Source organism: Podarcis bocagei (genome assembly GCF_964188305.1).
Source record: "Podarcis bocagei genome assembly, chromosome: 7".
Taxonomy (NCBI): domain Eukaryota; kingdom Metazoa; phylum Chordata; class Lepidosauria; order Squamata; family Lacertidae; genus Podarcis; species Podarcis bocagei.
In genome coordinates this window covers 10,704,423-10,721,109 of record NC_138132.1, presented here as the reverse complement: position 1 = coordinate 10,721,109, position 16,687 = coordinate 10,704,423, and the positions used below count along the sequence as shown (strand labels likewise).

The following is a 16,687-nucleotide window of genomic DNA, read 5'->3' as shown; positions in this document are numbered from 1 at the left end:
TTCCGGGTTCCTGGAACCTGTGCGGTGCCTTGTAGGGAGTGAGCACCGATCTGTGGAACACCGGATGCATTCTGGAACCCTCCGGAAGCGCCAGCCTGAAAGCCACCGGGTTGACCTGCTCTTCGACTTGGTAGGGCCCCAGTTGTTTATGCCCTAGTTTCTTCTTGGCCAACGACCTGGCCGGCACTGCGTGGGCTGCTAACCAGACCCAGTCTCCCACGTGGAGCTCTTCGCCAACCCTTCTGTGTTTGTCCGCTTGTACCTTGTATGCGTGTTTAGCCAGCTCCAGGTGGCGCCGCAGCTGATCGTGGACTTCCTGCAGCTCCGACGCGAACGCATCTGCTGACTGCGGCTCCCCTTCTCCCCTGCATTCCAGTCCCGGGAAGGTTCTAGGGTGCCGCCCGTTGTTGGCGAAGAACGGCGTGACGCCCGTGGATACGTGCTTCGTGTTGTTGTAGGCAAACTCTGCAAGCGGCAGGTAATCCACCCACGTCGCAGGCTGTTGGTTCGCATAACATCTCAGGTACTGCTGCATGATGGCATTGGCTCGCTCCGCTTGCCCGTTGGTCTGCGGGTGTCTCGCCGACGCCAGATTGATCTTGACGTTTAGGAAGCCCATCAGCTTCTGCCAGAAGTTCGAGATGAACTGCCGCCCGCGGTCGGACAGAATAGACCGTGGCAGACCGTGAACCTTGAACACGTGGTCTATGAACAGTTTGGCGGTTTGCTCTGCCGTGGCCACCTTAGCACACGGAATGAAATGCGCCATCTTGGAGAACAGGTCCACCACCACCAACACTGCCGTCTTGCCCCTTGAGCTGGGCAGATCCGTGACAAAGTCCAGAGCCACCCTTTCCCAAGGTTCGACCGGAGTTTGCAGCGGCTCCAACAGTCCAGCCGGCGGTTTGTGCACCGTCTTTGCCCTCTGGCAAGTGTCACACCTCGCCACGTAGTCTGCGACCTCCCCTCTCATTCCAGGCCACCAGAAATCCCTGGCTACTAATTCCACCGTCTTCTCCTTGCCAAAGTGCCCGGCCGTGGGTGCGTCGTGCAGCTGCTGTAGCACCTTGGCTCGAAGTTCGTCACCCGGCACGTAGATGGCCCCTTTACGGATGAGCAATCCATCTCGTAGCTGGAAACCGTCGGCCGCTGCCTTGCCCCCTCGCACCTCTGCCATCTTCGTTTGTGCGAAGGAGTCCCCCTGCAACGCTCGCCGCACCGCCTCTAGGTCCACGGTCGCCGCGGCGCACGCCCACACTGTCGGTGCAAAGATGTGCATGGCGGCCGCTGGTGTTGCGTCCTCCAGATACTGTGGCTTGCGGGAGAGAGCGTCTGCCATGATGTTGGTGTCCCCCGGGACATACTCTATTCGGAAGTCGAAGTCCGCAAAGAACTCAGCCCAACGTATCTGCCTCTGGTTCAGGAACTGTGCCGTGCGCCAGTGTTCCAGATTCTTGTGGTCCGTGCAAACCTGCACCGTGTGCTTGGCGCCGATCAGAAAGTGCCTCCACGCCTTGAACGCTGCATGAATGGCCAGCAACTCCCTGTCCCATATGGTGTAGTTCTGCTCGGACTTGCTGAGCTTCCTGGAGTAAAACGCTCCCGGCCGCCACACGCCCTGCTGGTCCTTCTGCAGCAGGACCGCCCCCACTGCTCTGTCCGAAGCGTCTGTCTCCACCCTCATCGGCATGCTGGGGTTGACATGAAGCAGCTGCTCTTCCGACGCGAAGAGACGCTTGAGGGCCTGAAAGGACTGCTCCGCCTGCTCTGTCCAGATGAACTTCTTCTTCTTGGAGCTAAGGGTGTCAGTGATGGCCGCCGTCTGCATCGCGAAGCCCTTGATAAACTTGCGATAGAAGTTCGCAAAGCCGACAAACCGTTGGACCTCCTTCCGGTTGCGTGGGCTCTTCCAATCCAACACTGCTCGAACCTTGGCGCTGTCCATGGCGAGCCCCTTGTCAGACAGCTTGTAGCCCAGAAAATCCACCTCCGGCACGTCAAATTGGCACTTCTCCAGCTTGGCGTAGAGCCTGTGTTGCTTTAGCCTGCCCAGCACTTCCTTGACGTGCTTGTCATGTTCTTGCTGCGACTCCGAAAAGATCAGGATGTCATCCAAGAAACAGACGCACGTCTTGTAGAGAAGTCCCGCCAACACGTGATGCATAAATGCTTGAAAAACGTGAGCGCCATTTTGCAGTCCAAAAGGCATAACTCTGTATTCGTAGGTACCCAGTGGCGTGAACATGGCTGTCTTCCACTCATCACCCTCCCGCATGCGAATGAGGTTGTACGCCCCCCGCAGGTCCAACTTGGTGAACACCTTTCCCTTCCGTACCTTCGCCAGGAGGTCGTCGATGCGGGGCATGGGGAAGTCCGACGGCTTGGTCACACTGTTCAAAATCCTGTAATCCACTACGAGTCTTTTTTGGGGCGTGTCTCGCTTCTTAACAAAGAATACAGGACTGCCCCCCGCTGCCTTAGACTCTCGGATGAAACCGCGCTCCAAATTATGATCGATGAAGTCTTTGAGTTCCTGCAGTTCGTCCTCAGACATGGAATACAGCTTCCCTTTAGGCAGCGCCGCCCCCGGCAGCAGGTCAATTTTGCAGTCATATGGTCTGTGAGGGGGTAGCCTGTCCGCCTCCTTCTCGCAGAAAACTTCCAGAAATTCTGCGTACTTGTGGGGAATCGCTTGCAGCGTGCCTAGCAGCAGCTGTGACTCCTCTTCCTCTCCTTCCTGCCTGGGTACGATGCAGTGTTCAGCACAAAAGGAAGAGCCGAAAACCAGCTGCCTCTGGAACCAAGCCATCGTTGGGCTGTGCTTGTCCAGCCAACTCATGCCCAATACAATGGGCGTGTCAGACAGTTGAGTGACGTTGAAGCTGATGACTTCCCTGTGATTTCCAAGTCGCATCACCATTGGTGGCGTCTGCTTCACCACTTGCCCCCCTAGCAGCTCCCTGCCATCCACAGTGACAACCTGCAGGGGCAGTGTGGCCGGCAGCAACTGCACAGCGTGCCTGTCGACAAATTCCTGCCCTATAAAGTCCGCGTTGCTGCCGGAGTCGATGGTGATTGGCACGTCCATGGTGATTCCAGTGGGCAGCTGGAGAGATGCTGTGAGCCTCACTACTGGTTTGGGCGGGAGGGGGTTCACTGGCTGTAAAATCTCTGGGGACTGCGTCACTAACACGTCTGGCTGGGCCCCAGTGCCTCTTCCTCCAGCCAGACATCGTCGTTTCCCTGCTGTGGTCCTCCCTGCTGCGTTGCTGCAGTCACCATTGCTGAGGCTGCAGTAAGCTTGTGGGGCCTCTGGGGACACTCTTTCGCCATATGCCCTGGCTGCTCACAGACGTAACACTTCCTGGTCCCTCTAGGAGGCTTCGCCTTCACTGCTGCCGGTGCTAGGGCTCTGGTTGCTGACTGAGCCCTTGCACCTCCAACCTCCATAGGTTCGGCTCCTCCTCCTGGCGGAGGCGTGGATTGCGCCCGTGCTGCTTCTCTGGGAAAGAAGGAGGGGCCCCCGGCTGGTTCGCGCCCTCCACGTCCTTCGTCCTTGCTCCACGGACGTCCTTCCAGCCTCACCCCCACAGCCAGTGCCCTCTGAACGACCTCCTGGGTGGTTCGGGGTCTCTCCCCCCTCGCTATCTCATCTTTAATCGAGTTGTGCAGTCCCTCCCAAAAGAGGTCTCTTACAGGAGCCGAATCTCTGTCCCATTCCAGGGCGCTGACCAAGGCGAAAAAGCGGGCATGATACTGTCTGACGCTGGCCCTCCCTTGTCTCAGCCCATGCACCTCCTTCCGTGCAAGATCAATGTCAATACTTGATAAGAAACACCCATCCATCGCTTTAATAAAGGCATCCGCATTCTGGAGCGCCGGATCGTTATCTCTCCATAAATTGCGCAACCATGCTTTCGCCTCCCCATGCAGATGGGACATGATGAACCCCACTCTCTCCTGTTCATCTCTAAAGTCTTTATGCAACAGTTGCAGTGCGTACAGTACGTCGGCTCTAAAGTTGGGATACTGTTGCAGGTTCCCATCGAAGTGAGAGAGCAGTCCGCCTGTCCGTCTCGCCAACCCAATTCCCTCCTGCCGGGGCGTTTGCTTTGCCAGTACGTCTAACCTGATCTGGAGATCCCTGCAGGCGGCAGCTGCCTCGTCCTCTCTCTTCCTGGATGCGAGAACCTCGGCGTTCAGTTGTGCCACTGCTTTTCTGAGGTCCTCTATCTGCTGCTCAGCCGTCATGTCTCCTGCCGTTCGTGAGCTCGCTAGTGGGCGCCTGTTTCTCTCCCCTCCTCGAGGCTGCAGATGCCCACAATATGGGGAGACGGAGCCTACTGTCAGAGCTGCTTCAAGATCCTAGCTCACAGAGGATCACGCTAGCCAGCGGTCATTAAGTAAAAGTCTTTATTGAATTACAGTTTCCATTCTCACGCTGCTGTCTGCAACTCTACGTCTACTAGCTAGATCGGCGAGGCTCCGTCTGAGTCTCCGCCCCGTGCGCACCAACTTAATATCCTAGCCTTGCTCCACCTTTTCCTCCTGACTGTCCTCCTCTGGGTCCCTCTACCCCCCGGGGCTTCTTCCTTCCGGGATTCTTCTGACGCTGACCCGGACCCTTCTGCCTCCTTGCGCCGGGCTTTAGGACCTGGTTCCCTTTCGGGGCTGCTCACTGCGCCGCCTTCCTCTGCATTTGAACTTGGCGCGCGCGCCCAACCTTCCACTTTCCTCTTAACCGTTTCTTCGCTCCCCGATGGAGGTGTGGCCACTCCTGACTCCTGCCCTCCCTCCTGTGGTGAGCTGCCAGCGCTTCCCCCCTGGCTCCTTTCCTCTTCCCTGCTTCCTGGCGGTGACGCTGGTCCCGATTTCCAGCTGCTCCCCCCTGAGTCTCCTCTGGTTCTATCTTCCTGGGGTGCCTCTCTAGATTCCCCCCTTGCCCTGGCCACTGGTGCTCCTTTCTGTGAATCCTCTGATTCACTGGAAAGACTGGGAGATCTCGGGTCGTCGTCATCACTCATCCTTTCCTCTGTCTCCTCCCCTTCGCTCTCTGTTTCCTCCCTTGCCCGTGCCTCTGCACCTAAACCCCTGACAGCTATAAACATGCAACACCAGATGGTGCCAGAGAGCAGAAAAAAACTAAAATGTGATTTTCCATAGAGATTTTTTAATCTTTTGTTAAAATGATCTAATTTCTGACATTTATAGCACGGGGGTGGGGGTTTCCTGTGTTTAGATCCACCCAGGATAGGGGGACTTTTGGGTAGTGACACCTTGTTTGTGGCCAACCACTCCCTGGAGAAATCCGCCTGGCACCACTTTCTTCCACTTTGCCATTTAAAATGGCAGGTTAAAACCGTTGCGTTTCGCCAGACCTTTGGTGGAAAACAGTGCATGCCTATCCCTAGCTTTCCCCTCTCCCAAATGTATCCTCCGAACAACCCTGTGAGGTAGTTTAGGCTGAGAGGCAGCGACCTCAGTTTCAGGGTTCAGTGAGGATTGGAACATGGGTCTCCGAGTGCAGCGCTCCAACCATTAGGCGACGCTGCCTCTTGTTCTCTCAAATCACCATCCCATGTCCCATTCTCCGCTTTTCCCACAGGAGCAGTTCGAACTCTACTGCCAGGTGGGCTCCACCTTCCAGCTCTGCAAGATCTGCGCTGAGAACGACAAAGATGTCCGCATCCAGCCTTGTGGCCATCTCCTCTGCCGGGGCTGCCTCAACACATGGCAGGTGAGGGCCCGATCCCTGACCTTTCCCAGGCACTTGCCCCTTCGCCCTGCCGGGCTGGGCCTCGCTGCCTTATGCAAGCAGCTGCTTCTCTCGTGAACTAACACCTTACTGTCTCCTCACCCCTTCCTTAACCCTCAGCCACTCTTAATGCCATTCCACGTTAAGCATTACGCCACTTTTAAGAGTCTTGGCTTTCCTCCAAAGAATCTTGGGAACTGTAGTTTGTAAAAGGTGTTGAGGGTTGTTTGGAGACCCTTATTCCCCTTCCTGAAACTACAGTTCCTCAGAGTGGTTTAACAGTCGGTCCCTCTCCCCAGGGGACTCTGGGAATTTTAGTTCTGTAGGCGAATATGACAGTGTTCTTGAAGCTACTAACATGAGTTTGACCAAACTGTGGGAGGCAGTGGAAGACAGGAGTGCCTGGCGTGCTCTGGTCCATGGGATCACAGAGAGTCGGACATGACTAAATGACTAAAAAACAACAACAGGTGAGTAGGGGCCTCCTCTCAGCACCCTTAAGGTAAAGGGACCCCTGACCATTAGTTCCAGTCGTGGCTGACTCTGGGGTTGCGGCACTCATCTTGCTTTATTGGCCGAGGGAGCCGGCGTATAGCTTCCGGGTCTTGTGGCCAGCATGACTAAGCCGCTTCTGGCGAACCAGAGCAGTGCACGGAAATGCCGTTTACCTTCCCGCCAGAGCGGTACCTATTTATCTACTTGCGCTTTGATGTGCTTTCGAACTGCTAGGTTGGCAGGAGCAGGGACCGAGTAATGGGAGCTCACCCTGTGGCAGGGATTCAAACCGCTGACCTGATCGGCAAGTCCTAGGCTCTGTGGTTTAACCCACAGCGCCACCCGCGTCCCTTCTCAGCACCCTTAACAAACCTTTAAAAAATATCACTATGGGAATTGTGCTGATAGTTGTTAGGAGGCCTCCATTCCCCTCCCAGAACTACAGTTCCCAGAGTTCCCTGGGAGGAGGGACCGGCTGTTAAACTGTCAGAGGGCAAGGTCGTTCTGTGACAAGCAAACTAAAGTTCCCAGGATTCTTTGGAGGAAGCTATGCCTTTTGAAGTGGCATAAGACTGGACGGTGTGGCTGAGCCCCTTCTTGTTGTTTTCCTTGATGTGCTCCACAAGATGAACTGTCACATCCCCAGCTGGTTCCTTCTTCCATTCCTCTGCTTCCAGCCAGCCCATAATACTGATTACATCTTGCTTAAGTGTTCATCCAGTCAGTACAGTGGTACCTTGGTTCTCAAACTTAATCCGCTCCGGAAGTCCGTTCCAAAACCAAAGCGTTCCAAAACCAAGGTGCACTTTCCCATAGAAAGTAATGCAAAATGGATTAATTCATTCCAGACTTTTAAAAACAACCCCAAAAACAGCAATTTAACATGAATTTTACTCTCTGACGAGACCACTGATCAATAAAAAGGAAGCAATAAACAATGTACTGCCGTCACACAGTCCATCAATCAGTAGCTGAACTGGGTTCCACACGGTCACAAAAAGAGAGCCGCAAAAACAAAAATGCAAAATAAATAGCAGAAACACACAGACCTCAGCGTAACACTCAAAACGGAGCACGTTCGGCTTCCGAAAAAAGTTCGCAAACCTTACTTCCGGGTTTGCAGTGTTTGGGTTCCAAGTTGTTTGAGTACCAAGGCGTTTGAGAACCAAGGTACCACTGTACAAGGATGGGGAACTCCAGTTGTGGCCAGACTCCGACTCCCATCAGCCCCAGCCAGCATGGTCACTGGTCAGGGATGATGGGATCTGTAGTCCACCATCGTCTGCAGAGCTGCAGGTTCTTCATCCCTGATTTGCTATTTCTAAATGTGTCTTCTTCATTTTATATCTCTATCTACGTATCTCCATTTTGAAATACGGCCCTGAGATTGTAATCTAACCCCCGGACCGCTCGTCAAGCTTCCATAAATCATTAAGAAAATCGTTTGAGACTGGAGACGGCAGTACAGGGAGTTGACAAGTTCATCCGCCACGCATCTGGATTTATCAGTTCCATCAGGCTTAATGGCCCGTTTGCATGAGCCAGTTCATTAGGATCTCTCTCGCTCTCTTAATTCTCCTCAGCACATTTCGGAGATAAGCTGCTCCTTATCGTTCGGCAGCATAAACCAATTCTCCAGCCCATCGTATTTTAACCAACTCGGAGACCGTGTGTCTCTTACAGTCAGGAAGTCAGATTTAAACGAGGGACGGCGTAGTTCAAATTCCCACACAACCACAAATTTTAGGTGCATGATTTGGGCATGTCGCTGCCTCCTAGCCTCACATGGGGTGATAAAAGAAAGTGGAAACCACAAACGCCATAAAGGAGAGAAAACACCCAAAAAACTCAACCCAGTGAAGACTGAGCGTGCTCAGTATTTTGTTGTTGTTTAGTCGTTTAGTCGTGTCCGACTCTTTGTGACCCCATGGACCAGAGCACACCAGGCCCCCCTGTCTTCCACTGCCTCCCGCAGTTTGGTCAAACTCATACTGGTATCTTCGAGAACACTGTCCAACCATCTCATCCTCTGTCGTCACCTTCTCCTTGTGCCCTCCATCTTTCCCAACATCAGGGTCTTTTCCAGGGAGTCTTCTCTTCTCATGAGGTGGCCAAAGTATTGGGGCCTCAGCTTCAGGATCTGTCCTTCCAGTGAGCACTCAGGGCTGATTTCCTTCAGAATGGATAGGTTTGATCTTCTTGCAGTCCATGGCACTCTCAAGAGTCTCCTCCAGCACCATAAAGATTCGCCTTTAACAGTAACCTGGACAGGATTCCGCCTCCCAACTCCCCTTTTGGGAACACAGCCGCCCTTGACACCAGCCTGGCAAACTCTAAGGCAGCCTTCTCTGCCCCCTAGCTCTCCGAAGCTCATACCTGCCCCTTCTGTCGCCGGGAGATCTGGGGCCACGAAGACATCCTCATTGATGCCTTCAGCTACAAAGAAGACAGCGCCAGCCTGGAGGACGAGGGGGACGAGGGGGATTTGGAAGACGTGGAGGTGGTGCTTCAGGAACTGGCTATGATGCGCCAGGAGAAAGAGGTCGGTAGAAGAAGGTGCAATACCGGGCAGGGTGGAGTGGGGAGTGCAGCTTATGGGGCAAGATCTGGATTAATTCTGCCCTTCCCCTTCTGCACCAACCCTCAGCTCCAGGCAGCAAATGCTGTCTCGCCTCCGTGCGCCACCCCCAAGTTGCAAACTCCGCCAGTGCCACCTCGGCTAAACATGAAGAGGCAGAAGACCACCCTACCCAGTCCCGACTACCAGGTGAGTGGTACCCAGTTCTTAAGTTTTGCGCTCTCTCTCTCTCTCTCTCTCAACACCAGAACTCAGAGTCATCTAGTGAAGCTGGATGCTGAAAGAGTCAGGATAGGCAAAAGAGCATTTTCCTTTACGCAGTGCATAGCTAAACTGCGGAACTCCAACTTGGATGGTTTGAAAAGATGATTGGGGCACATTCATGGAGGAGAGAGGGCTATTGGGGGCTATTGGGGCGCCACCCGCTCTTTTTTTTAAATATATAAATATTTATTAAAGTTTCAAACAAAGGAATTGCATAAAAGCAAAAAATACAAGAATAAAAGACAAAAATAAAAATACAAGAAAAATACAGAATAAGTACACAGATAAAAAAATAAAAATAAAAGATCAACCTTTCCATATCTTACATTCATATCCTTGTTTCCCTGACCTCCTCATACCTCCCTTTTTTGTATTCCAATTCAGTTAATTAATTCAGCAATTTCTTTCCCTCCTTATTATCCTGATCTTTGATCTTAGTATATTATAACATTAATTTTTTGCCTATTTAAAAATCCAATTTTCCATATTCTTTTATATCGTTACAGCTAGAAACCACTTAACTTCATTCAAACATCATTCTAACATTCATTAATACTTTTGTAAATAGTCTTTAAATTTCTTCCACCCACTCTTACCGGCGCTGTGCTGCACGGCTGCCCACTTCCGGGTCGGAGGAGCACCGGAAATAGTCTGTGCGCAAATGTTATTTGCACATGCGCAAGTGTTATTGGCGGCGCACATCCGGGTCAGAGGAAGCCCGTGTACATGCACACAAGCTATTTCCGGTGCTCCTCCAACCGTAAGTGCGCTGGAAATAGCGTGTGCGCACGTGTATGGGCACACGCTCCCCCGCCCTCCGGCCCGCTGCGCAATGGGCACTGGAGACACCGGCCCGAGGGCTGAGTTTGCTGACCCCTGTCCTGGACGGTCTGTAGACGTTTGCTTGAATGACTTTGGAGGCACCATCTAACCCCAGAGCCTGTCAAATGGCAGAGAGGACTCCAGTTGCTGCTTCCCCTCTGTGAGGCAGAGAGGAACAATTTACAGTGAAAAAGCACCAGGCAGAGGAGAGTTTACCCTTTCCCCACCCACCATTTTCCCCCCAAATGAGCTTTCCCTCCAACAGGCTCCCAGAAGCAATCATCATTCTGTGGATATGAGGGAAGAGGCCAGGAAACTGCAAAGTGGCAGGGAGAGGCGGGTTAAGCACACCCTCCCCCTTGCTGCTTCTCCCCTGCAGATTGTACATTTATGGCGACCGGCATTTGTTGCAGCCCAGAGTGGGTGCTTCCCCAGCTCTCTCTTGAAATTCCAGGACGTGGGATCGTAGAATTGTAGAGTTGCAAAGGACCCCAAGGGTCATCGGGTCAATGCAAGGATAAATGTGCCCACAAGTAGTTCCGGATTTACGTATAAGCTAAACACGCGATAGCTTAGGGCCCCACTCTCTTGGGGGCCCCCAAAAAATATTAAAGGGGAAAAAAACATTTTCTGCTGTCAGTTCTACTTTCTCTGCCAATTTAGAGAGCTTATCTTCTACTACTTTCATGATATCCTTTGTAATGCTGTTCTCTGCACTTCTACGTCTTTTTAAATTTCTTTTTGAAAAGCTTTAGGCTTAATTACCTCAGTTTCTTTTTTTTATATAAGATATTTATTAAAGTTTTCAATATATTACAAAAAAACCAAACAAAGTAAAATCAAAAGGGAATACAAAAAATAAAAATAATTAACAGAGTAAAAAGAAAAAGAAAAAAGCAAACCCCTTCCCACCGTGTAAAAAAGAAGAAAAAAGAAGAAAAAAAATTCAATAAAAAGAAAACAAAAAGTGGCAAAAATACAAAAAACCCCTAACCTTTAAAAACATTTAAAAACAAATTCATTGTTTTCAGACCCTTAACTGTCATAGCCTTCTTTTTTAGACTTCCTCCACCTCCCTTCCTTTGTATCCTAGTTATTAATTATCCCAGCAAATCCTTTCCATTCCATGTTTCATAAAATTCTGTCATTACATTACCCTAGACTATTTTGATCCTATCTTTCTATAATAGAATAAACCTTAAAATTTAAAACTTAAGTCTTAACCTTACCAGCTTCTTATAATCATAATATTCTTTTTTAATTAAATTACCTCAGTTTCAGTCTCCACCTCCGAATCCGAAGCCGCCATTCCTTTCACTCCCATGCACTGCACTTGAGAATAAATCTTTCTCGCACTCCCACTCTATCCACCTTCAAGGCATTTCCCCCAGCAAATAAGCAGACTAGGTCATAAACTTTCTCGGGCTTGTTATTTTCCAGCTTTTTCATCAGAAGGAAGGCAATTTTTTAAATAATTTTCTCCACATTTCAGCGGGAGTTCAGCCAAGACACCTCTGCCCCCCGCAGCTGAGCATGCCATGCCCCCATAAGCTCCTATGATGTAAGCAATGCCCCCCCCGCTAGCCTGCTCCCTAAAATATCACTGATTTGCTCCTTTCTATATATAGGGTGCCTACATTCTGCATGGACGGGTTGCATGGCAAAACAACAACAACAACTTATTATTATTAGTATTATTATTATTATTATTTATACCCCGCCCATCTGGCTGGGCTTCCCCAGCCACTCTGGGCGGATTCCAAAAAAATATTAAAATACTGTAATACATCAAGCATTAAAAGCTTCCCTAAACTGGCCTGCCTTCAGATGTCTTCTAAATGTCAGGTAGTTGTTGTTCTCTTTGACATCTGGTGGGAGGGCATTCCACAGGGAGGGCGCCACTACCGAAAAGGCCCTCGGTAGTGGCTTGAGATACCTACGGTATTAGGTCCATAAATTACCATATAGCATATTTTCAACACCAAAAGCAGTGACGATTTGTTGTTGACAAAGGACAGCTGGACATATAAAGGGCCCCATTACCCTCAGTAACTGAGGGCCTCATCAAACCTAAATCTGGCCCTGCCTATGAGTTCCAAACATCATTGGCGGCCAGCTGGTGCCAACTCTTTGACTCTCTTCCCAGGCCTCCTCCTCTGGCCACTGGATGCTTCATCGCCCTTTGCCAAGTCTCCCCCAGGGCAGCCCCCCTTCAGCAGCGCCCTGGGACACCCTGGCAACTTCGCCGTTTCCTGAGGAGCAGCAGCTGAGCTGATTGTGGCTGAGACGGCAGCGGAGACTGGTAAGAGAGATTGCCAGCAGATTAATCAACCAGAGACTGAAGTTGATTGACTGAGGAGGGAAGGTTAGGCCGATGGCATATGAATATCACAGGAGAATATGAGACCCGTGCGCTGAATCAAAGCTCCGCCTGGTGATGGAAGAGCAGAATGCAAAAGGACAGTGGGAGGAGAAAGGGGGGAAGAGGGAAGGGAGAAATCTGAAAGGCTATCGGAGCAATGTCCATTGGTGGAAGGATGCAAGCTTCATAAGTTACACAGAGTCCTTCAGCAGAACCTGTTCCAACCAGCTATGGGTGGCCTTGGATAAGCATCCATCTTCTGGCTTCAGCTACCTCGCAGGATCGTTGTGCAGCAGCTGAAACACCCCCCCAAGCTGCTTGGAGGAGGGGGTGGGAGAGCCCCACTGCAGTTTTTTAGTATATATATATTTTAATAATAATAATAATAATAATAATAATAATAATAATAATAATAATAATAATAATTAATGGCTGCATGGGGATTTGAACCCTGGTCTCCCAGGTCCTAGTCCAACACTCTAACCACTAAGCCACGCTGGCTCTCTAGGGGGCTCCTGGCCAGGCAGCGCCTCCTTTACCCGACTCCAAAGCTTCTGCCCTCTCCAGAGCCAACAGAAGCAGCCAGAAGGCTAGATGTCGCCTAACCCGTTTTTGTGTTTGCACAGCTGATGCCATCTGCCACGCACAATCTGCTCCACTGGAAGGTACCCCTGTCCCTCTGCCTCCGGCATCCCATCGCCAGCCTGGATTGCGTCCATTGGGGGCAGCAGCCACAGAAGACTGAACTTTCCATCGCACTGGTTGTCGCCCACTCTGCTGCTCCCTGTTTTTCCCAGGGGGAAAGACGGGTTTGCTCCTCTGCAACTCTTTGCCTCACAGCCTTGAACCGCATGGACTTCCCCCGCTAAGGACAAAGGAAGCCAGTGCAACAGAGCCAAGTGGGTCCTCTGTATTTTTCAGCGACTCCTGGGTACCGGTTTTCCCAGGAGAACGGCACAACCTGCGCAAACCACATCACACAGACAGCCACTCCTGCCAGCAGAAAATCGCTCAGCACTCAAAGCATCTTTGCTGGGAAACAGCTATTTCCCGCTCCTGCTGATACATCACAAGAACTTCCTCCTTTCCTTGTGAGAATGGCAGTGGTGCTCATGCCGTGGGCTCTGACTGGACAGTGTCCATGCCGTCATTGCCACGTCCCATTCCTTGCCTAGCTGCGTCATTGTTTGGCAGGCTGCTGGTTTTTGTAAATTGCTCTGATGCCTTGTTTTTTCCTTTTGGGAGCAAACTCAGAAGGAAGGGTCCAATATTTTTTTTCCAGACCTTCTGAGGCCAGGGTTGAATCTGGCCTGTGTTACGAGTGGTAAAGAGTTAGTTTTGGTTAGCATTTCAATCTAGCTGTGTGTGCATGATGCTTTTTTTGGTTGAATGGGTGCTGTGTTAGCCACATCCACAAGGTGGTGTCAACACTCAAGTGATAGAGGCAGAGAATACCACAACTTCAAGTTCAAACTTGTGTATACACACACACACACACACACACACACACACACACACACACACACACACGTGCACTTCTAGGGCATTTCCAGACTACTGCTGCTTCCAAGTCGGGTTCATTCTCATGCCCTCAAATTCGGGTTGTACTTCTAAAGACGATTGGGCTGCTGTTTTCAGCAGACCTGCTCCCCCCAAAATCAGATTTTATTGCAATAAGGAAAATGATGGGGGAAATGTTCTTGTAAAGTGTGAGATGACGATTGCTTGACCTGACGTTGTGCAAACTCTCCTCAAACCAATCAGAATGTATACTCGGTAAATATACATGTTGTCTAAACCTTGTGCAAACAAATCAGGATGAAAGTGTAATAAACAGGTCGCCTGGAAGCGACCAGTCTCCTTTCAGATTTTTAAAGCATGCATTGTTTATTATGGGTGCTGATGGATGCAGGGAGTTTCTTACTATTTTTATTTATAAGATATATTGGCCGCCCTTCATCATGCATTACATGTGGGATGCTACTGTCTTAAAACGTCATAATGACAAGTCCAGGTTTGTTGTTGTTTAGTCGTGTCCGACTCTTCATGACCCCATGGACCAGAGCACGCCAGGCACTCCTGTCTTCCACTGCCTCCCGCAGTTTGGTCAAACTCATGCTGGTAGCTTCGAGAACACTGTCCAACCATCTCGTCCTCTGGCGTCCCCTTCTCCTTGTGCCCTCCATCTTTCCCAACATCAGGGTCTTTTCCAGGGAGTCTTCTCCACTCATGAGGTGGCCAAAGTATTGGAGCCTCAGCTTCAGGATCTGTCCTTCCAGTGAGCACTCAGGGCTGATTTCCTTCAGAATGGAGAGGTTTGATCTTCTTGCAGTCCATGGGACTCTCAAGAGTCTCCTCCAGCACCATAGTTCAAAAGCATCAATTCTTTGGTGATCAGCTTTCTTTATGGTCCAGCTCTCACTTCCATACATCACTACTGGGGAAAACCATAGCTTTAACAAGTCCAGGTTCCATTACCTTTAAATTTCAAGTGCAGCGCTGGAAATTGTCCAAGGTTTAGGGTTTCTGCCGTTTTAAAACTGAAGTCCCTGTTGTCCCTTTAGCCACACATGAAAGGGGACGTTTTCATGTGAAGCTCCGCCAGCGCCCACCCCACCTCACCACCACCCCGCCCCTGGCACTACCGACGAGGAAATACTTTGTCTGCGAAATTCCTCCATCCGAGGCTGCAGGATCTGAGCCTGTCAGTGAAACCATGGCCTTGAGATGTGCCCAAAATATCGGACAGGACATCCGAAGGAGGGGGGAAGCAAAACAAAACAAAACACTGAAAGGGCAAGAACAACTGATTTCTCGCCAAAAAAGAGAAAAAGAAAAGGGGCAATGCATTTTCCCTCATATTGCAATTTTTGCAAATGCTAGGAATATTTGCTAGGAAGAAAAAGGAAGCTGGGGACCTGGAGGTTACAGTTTGTTGGAGGGGGGATTCCACACACCCCCAATCGATCTTCAACCTGTGTTCTCCACTACCTTGACCCGTGTGGCAGTTTGCTCCTCTGGTGAGACTATTGATCTCGCTTCCCCAGGGGGAAGGAAGAGGTGGCTCACTGGCTCCGGGTGGTTTGGTGAGATCAGCTCCTATTCCGGGAACTGTTGAGAGCACAGATCAATGCTCTGTGGTGGAATGAAGAGCTCAGGAGGCGAGCAGAATAGAATCTGCGCAAAAACAGAGGAGGCTCAGAAGAACACCCCCCCTCCTTTGGACCGCCGAGGCACACAGGCAGGTGGTGGAGATGAGGTGCTATTATGAGAGACGGGTTCGTGGGGTGCAGCTTGCTTTCCCCCCTCCCTTTCCTCAGGGGAATAGCAGTTGTGATCCTGCTGGAGGCTCCTATTGGGCAGTGCCCATGCCATCACCACTCGGGGCTTCTTCACAGGGCCATGCTTAATAGCTCAGTGTCTGAGCGCTGTTGTTTTGGGGTTTTTTGCCCTGGAGTTTTCCCTGGGGAAACCCTCTCTTTAGCGCTTGACTGGAGCAAACATCAATTTGGGGTTTTCCAAATTGTGGACACATGCACCCCCAAACTACGCACCTGCTCCTCCACTGTAGCTCTGTGAGGGGTTAACTACATTTCCCAGGGGTGTTTGGGGGGGGGAGCAGCAGCCAATAAGGTATAGGACAGCTCTTTAGTTACCCTGTGCTCATCCTTTGTGGCCTAAGCAGAAATGATGCTAATGGCATGGATGTAATTTGCAGTATATATGTTTTTAAATGTATATAGCAGTCACTGAGCTCGTGGGGGGGGGCAGGGGGAAGCAAGATCAGAATCCCAATGGGCATGGAGGGGGAGTTTAACCCTTTGCAACCCGCTGCCCTGATCCCAGAAAAAGCCACTGCCACCCATTCGCCTTCTTCTCCCCACCTGCCTTTGGTGTTTTACCTGTTAACTTAATTCCATTTCTGCCCCACCTCTCATCCCAGGAGCCCAAGGCAGCATACATGGTCTTCCCCCTCATCTCTTGATGTTCTCCTCACAACAACCATATGAGGTAGGTCGGGCTGGAAGAGGCAGTGACTAGCCCAAGGCCACCCAGCTGAATTTTGGGGCTAAGGCTGTGGCATTTGAACCCAGATCTCCCAGGTCCGACACCCCTAACAGACTGGCACTGGAGGGAGAAGCCTTGATCACTGCCGGGCTACAGATCTGCCATTTTCCTTCACAACTCCTAACTCTGTTCTCCATCTGAGGCAAACTGGGCGGCGTGTGGGGGATTGAAATAGCTCCTGCCTCTTCTCCCCCATTCTGGCTCCTGCGATCTTATTTTCTTTCCATCCATCTCTCCCCCCCCCCCCCCGGGCATCCTACACCCACCCCCCAGACGCCACTGCGCCAGCTGTAACCACGCTCCATTTCCCATCCAATTTCCCCTCAGCGAGAGCTGGAAGCAA

General features: G+C 51.0%; 1 protein-coding gene across 1 annotated transcript in view; it reads left to right on the top strand.

Moving 5' to 3' along the window:
• Window positions 1-14,152, top strand: part of CBLC (Cbl proto-oncogene C) — a 34,493-nt gene extending 20,341 nt beyond the window's left edge. The window contains exons 7-11 of the mRNA XM_081200440.1: window positions 5,606-5,737; window positions 8,610-8,792; window positions 8,898-9,017; window positions 12,061-12,216; window positions 12,903-14,152. Of these exons, the coding sequence (XP_081056566.1) occupies window positions 5,606-5,737; window positions 8,610-8,792; window positions 8,898-9,017; window positions 12,061-12,189 (564 nt within the window). The 3' untranslated portion in view covers window positions 12,190-12,216; window positions 12,903-14,152. The remainder of the gene's footprint in view (window positions 1-5,605; window positions 5,738-8,609; window positions 8,793-8,897; window positions 9,018-12,060; window positions 12,217-12,902) is intronic.
• Window positions 14,153-16,687: the final 2,535 nt, after the last annotated feature.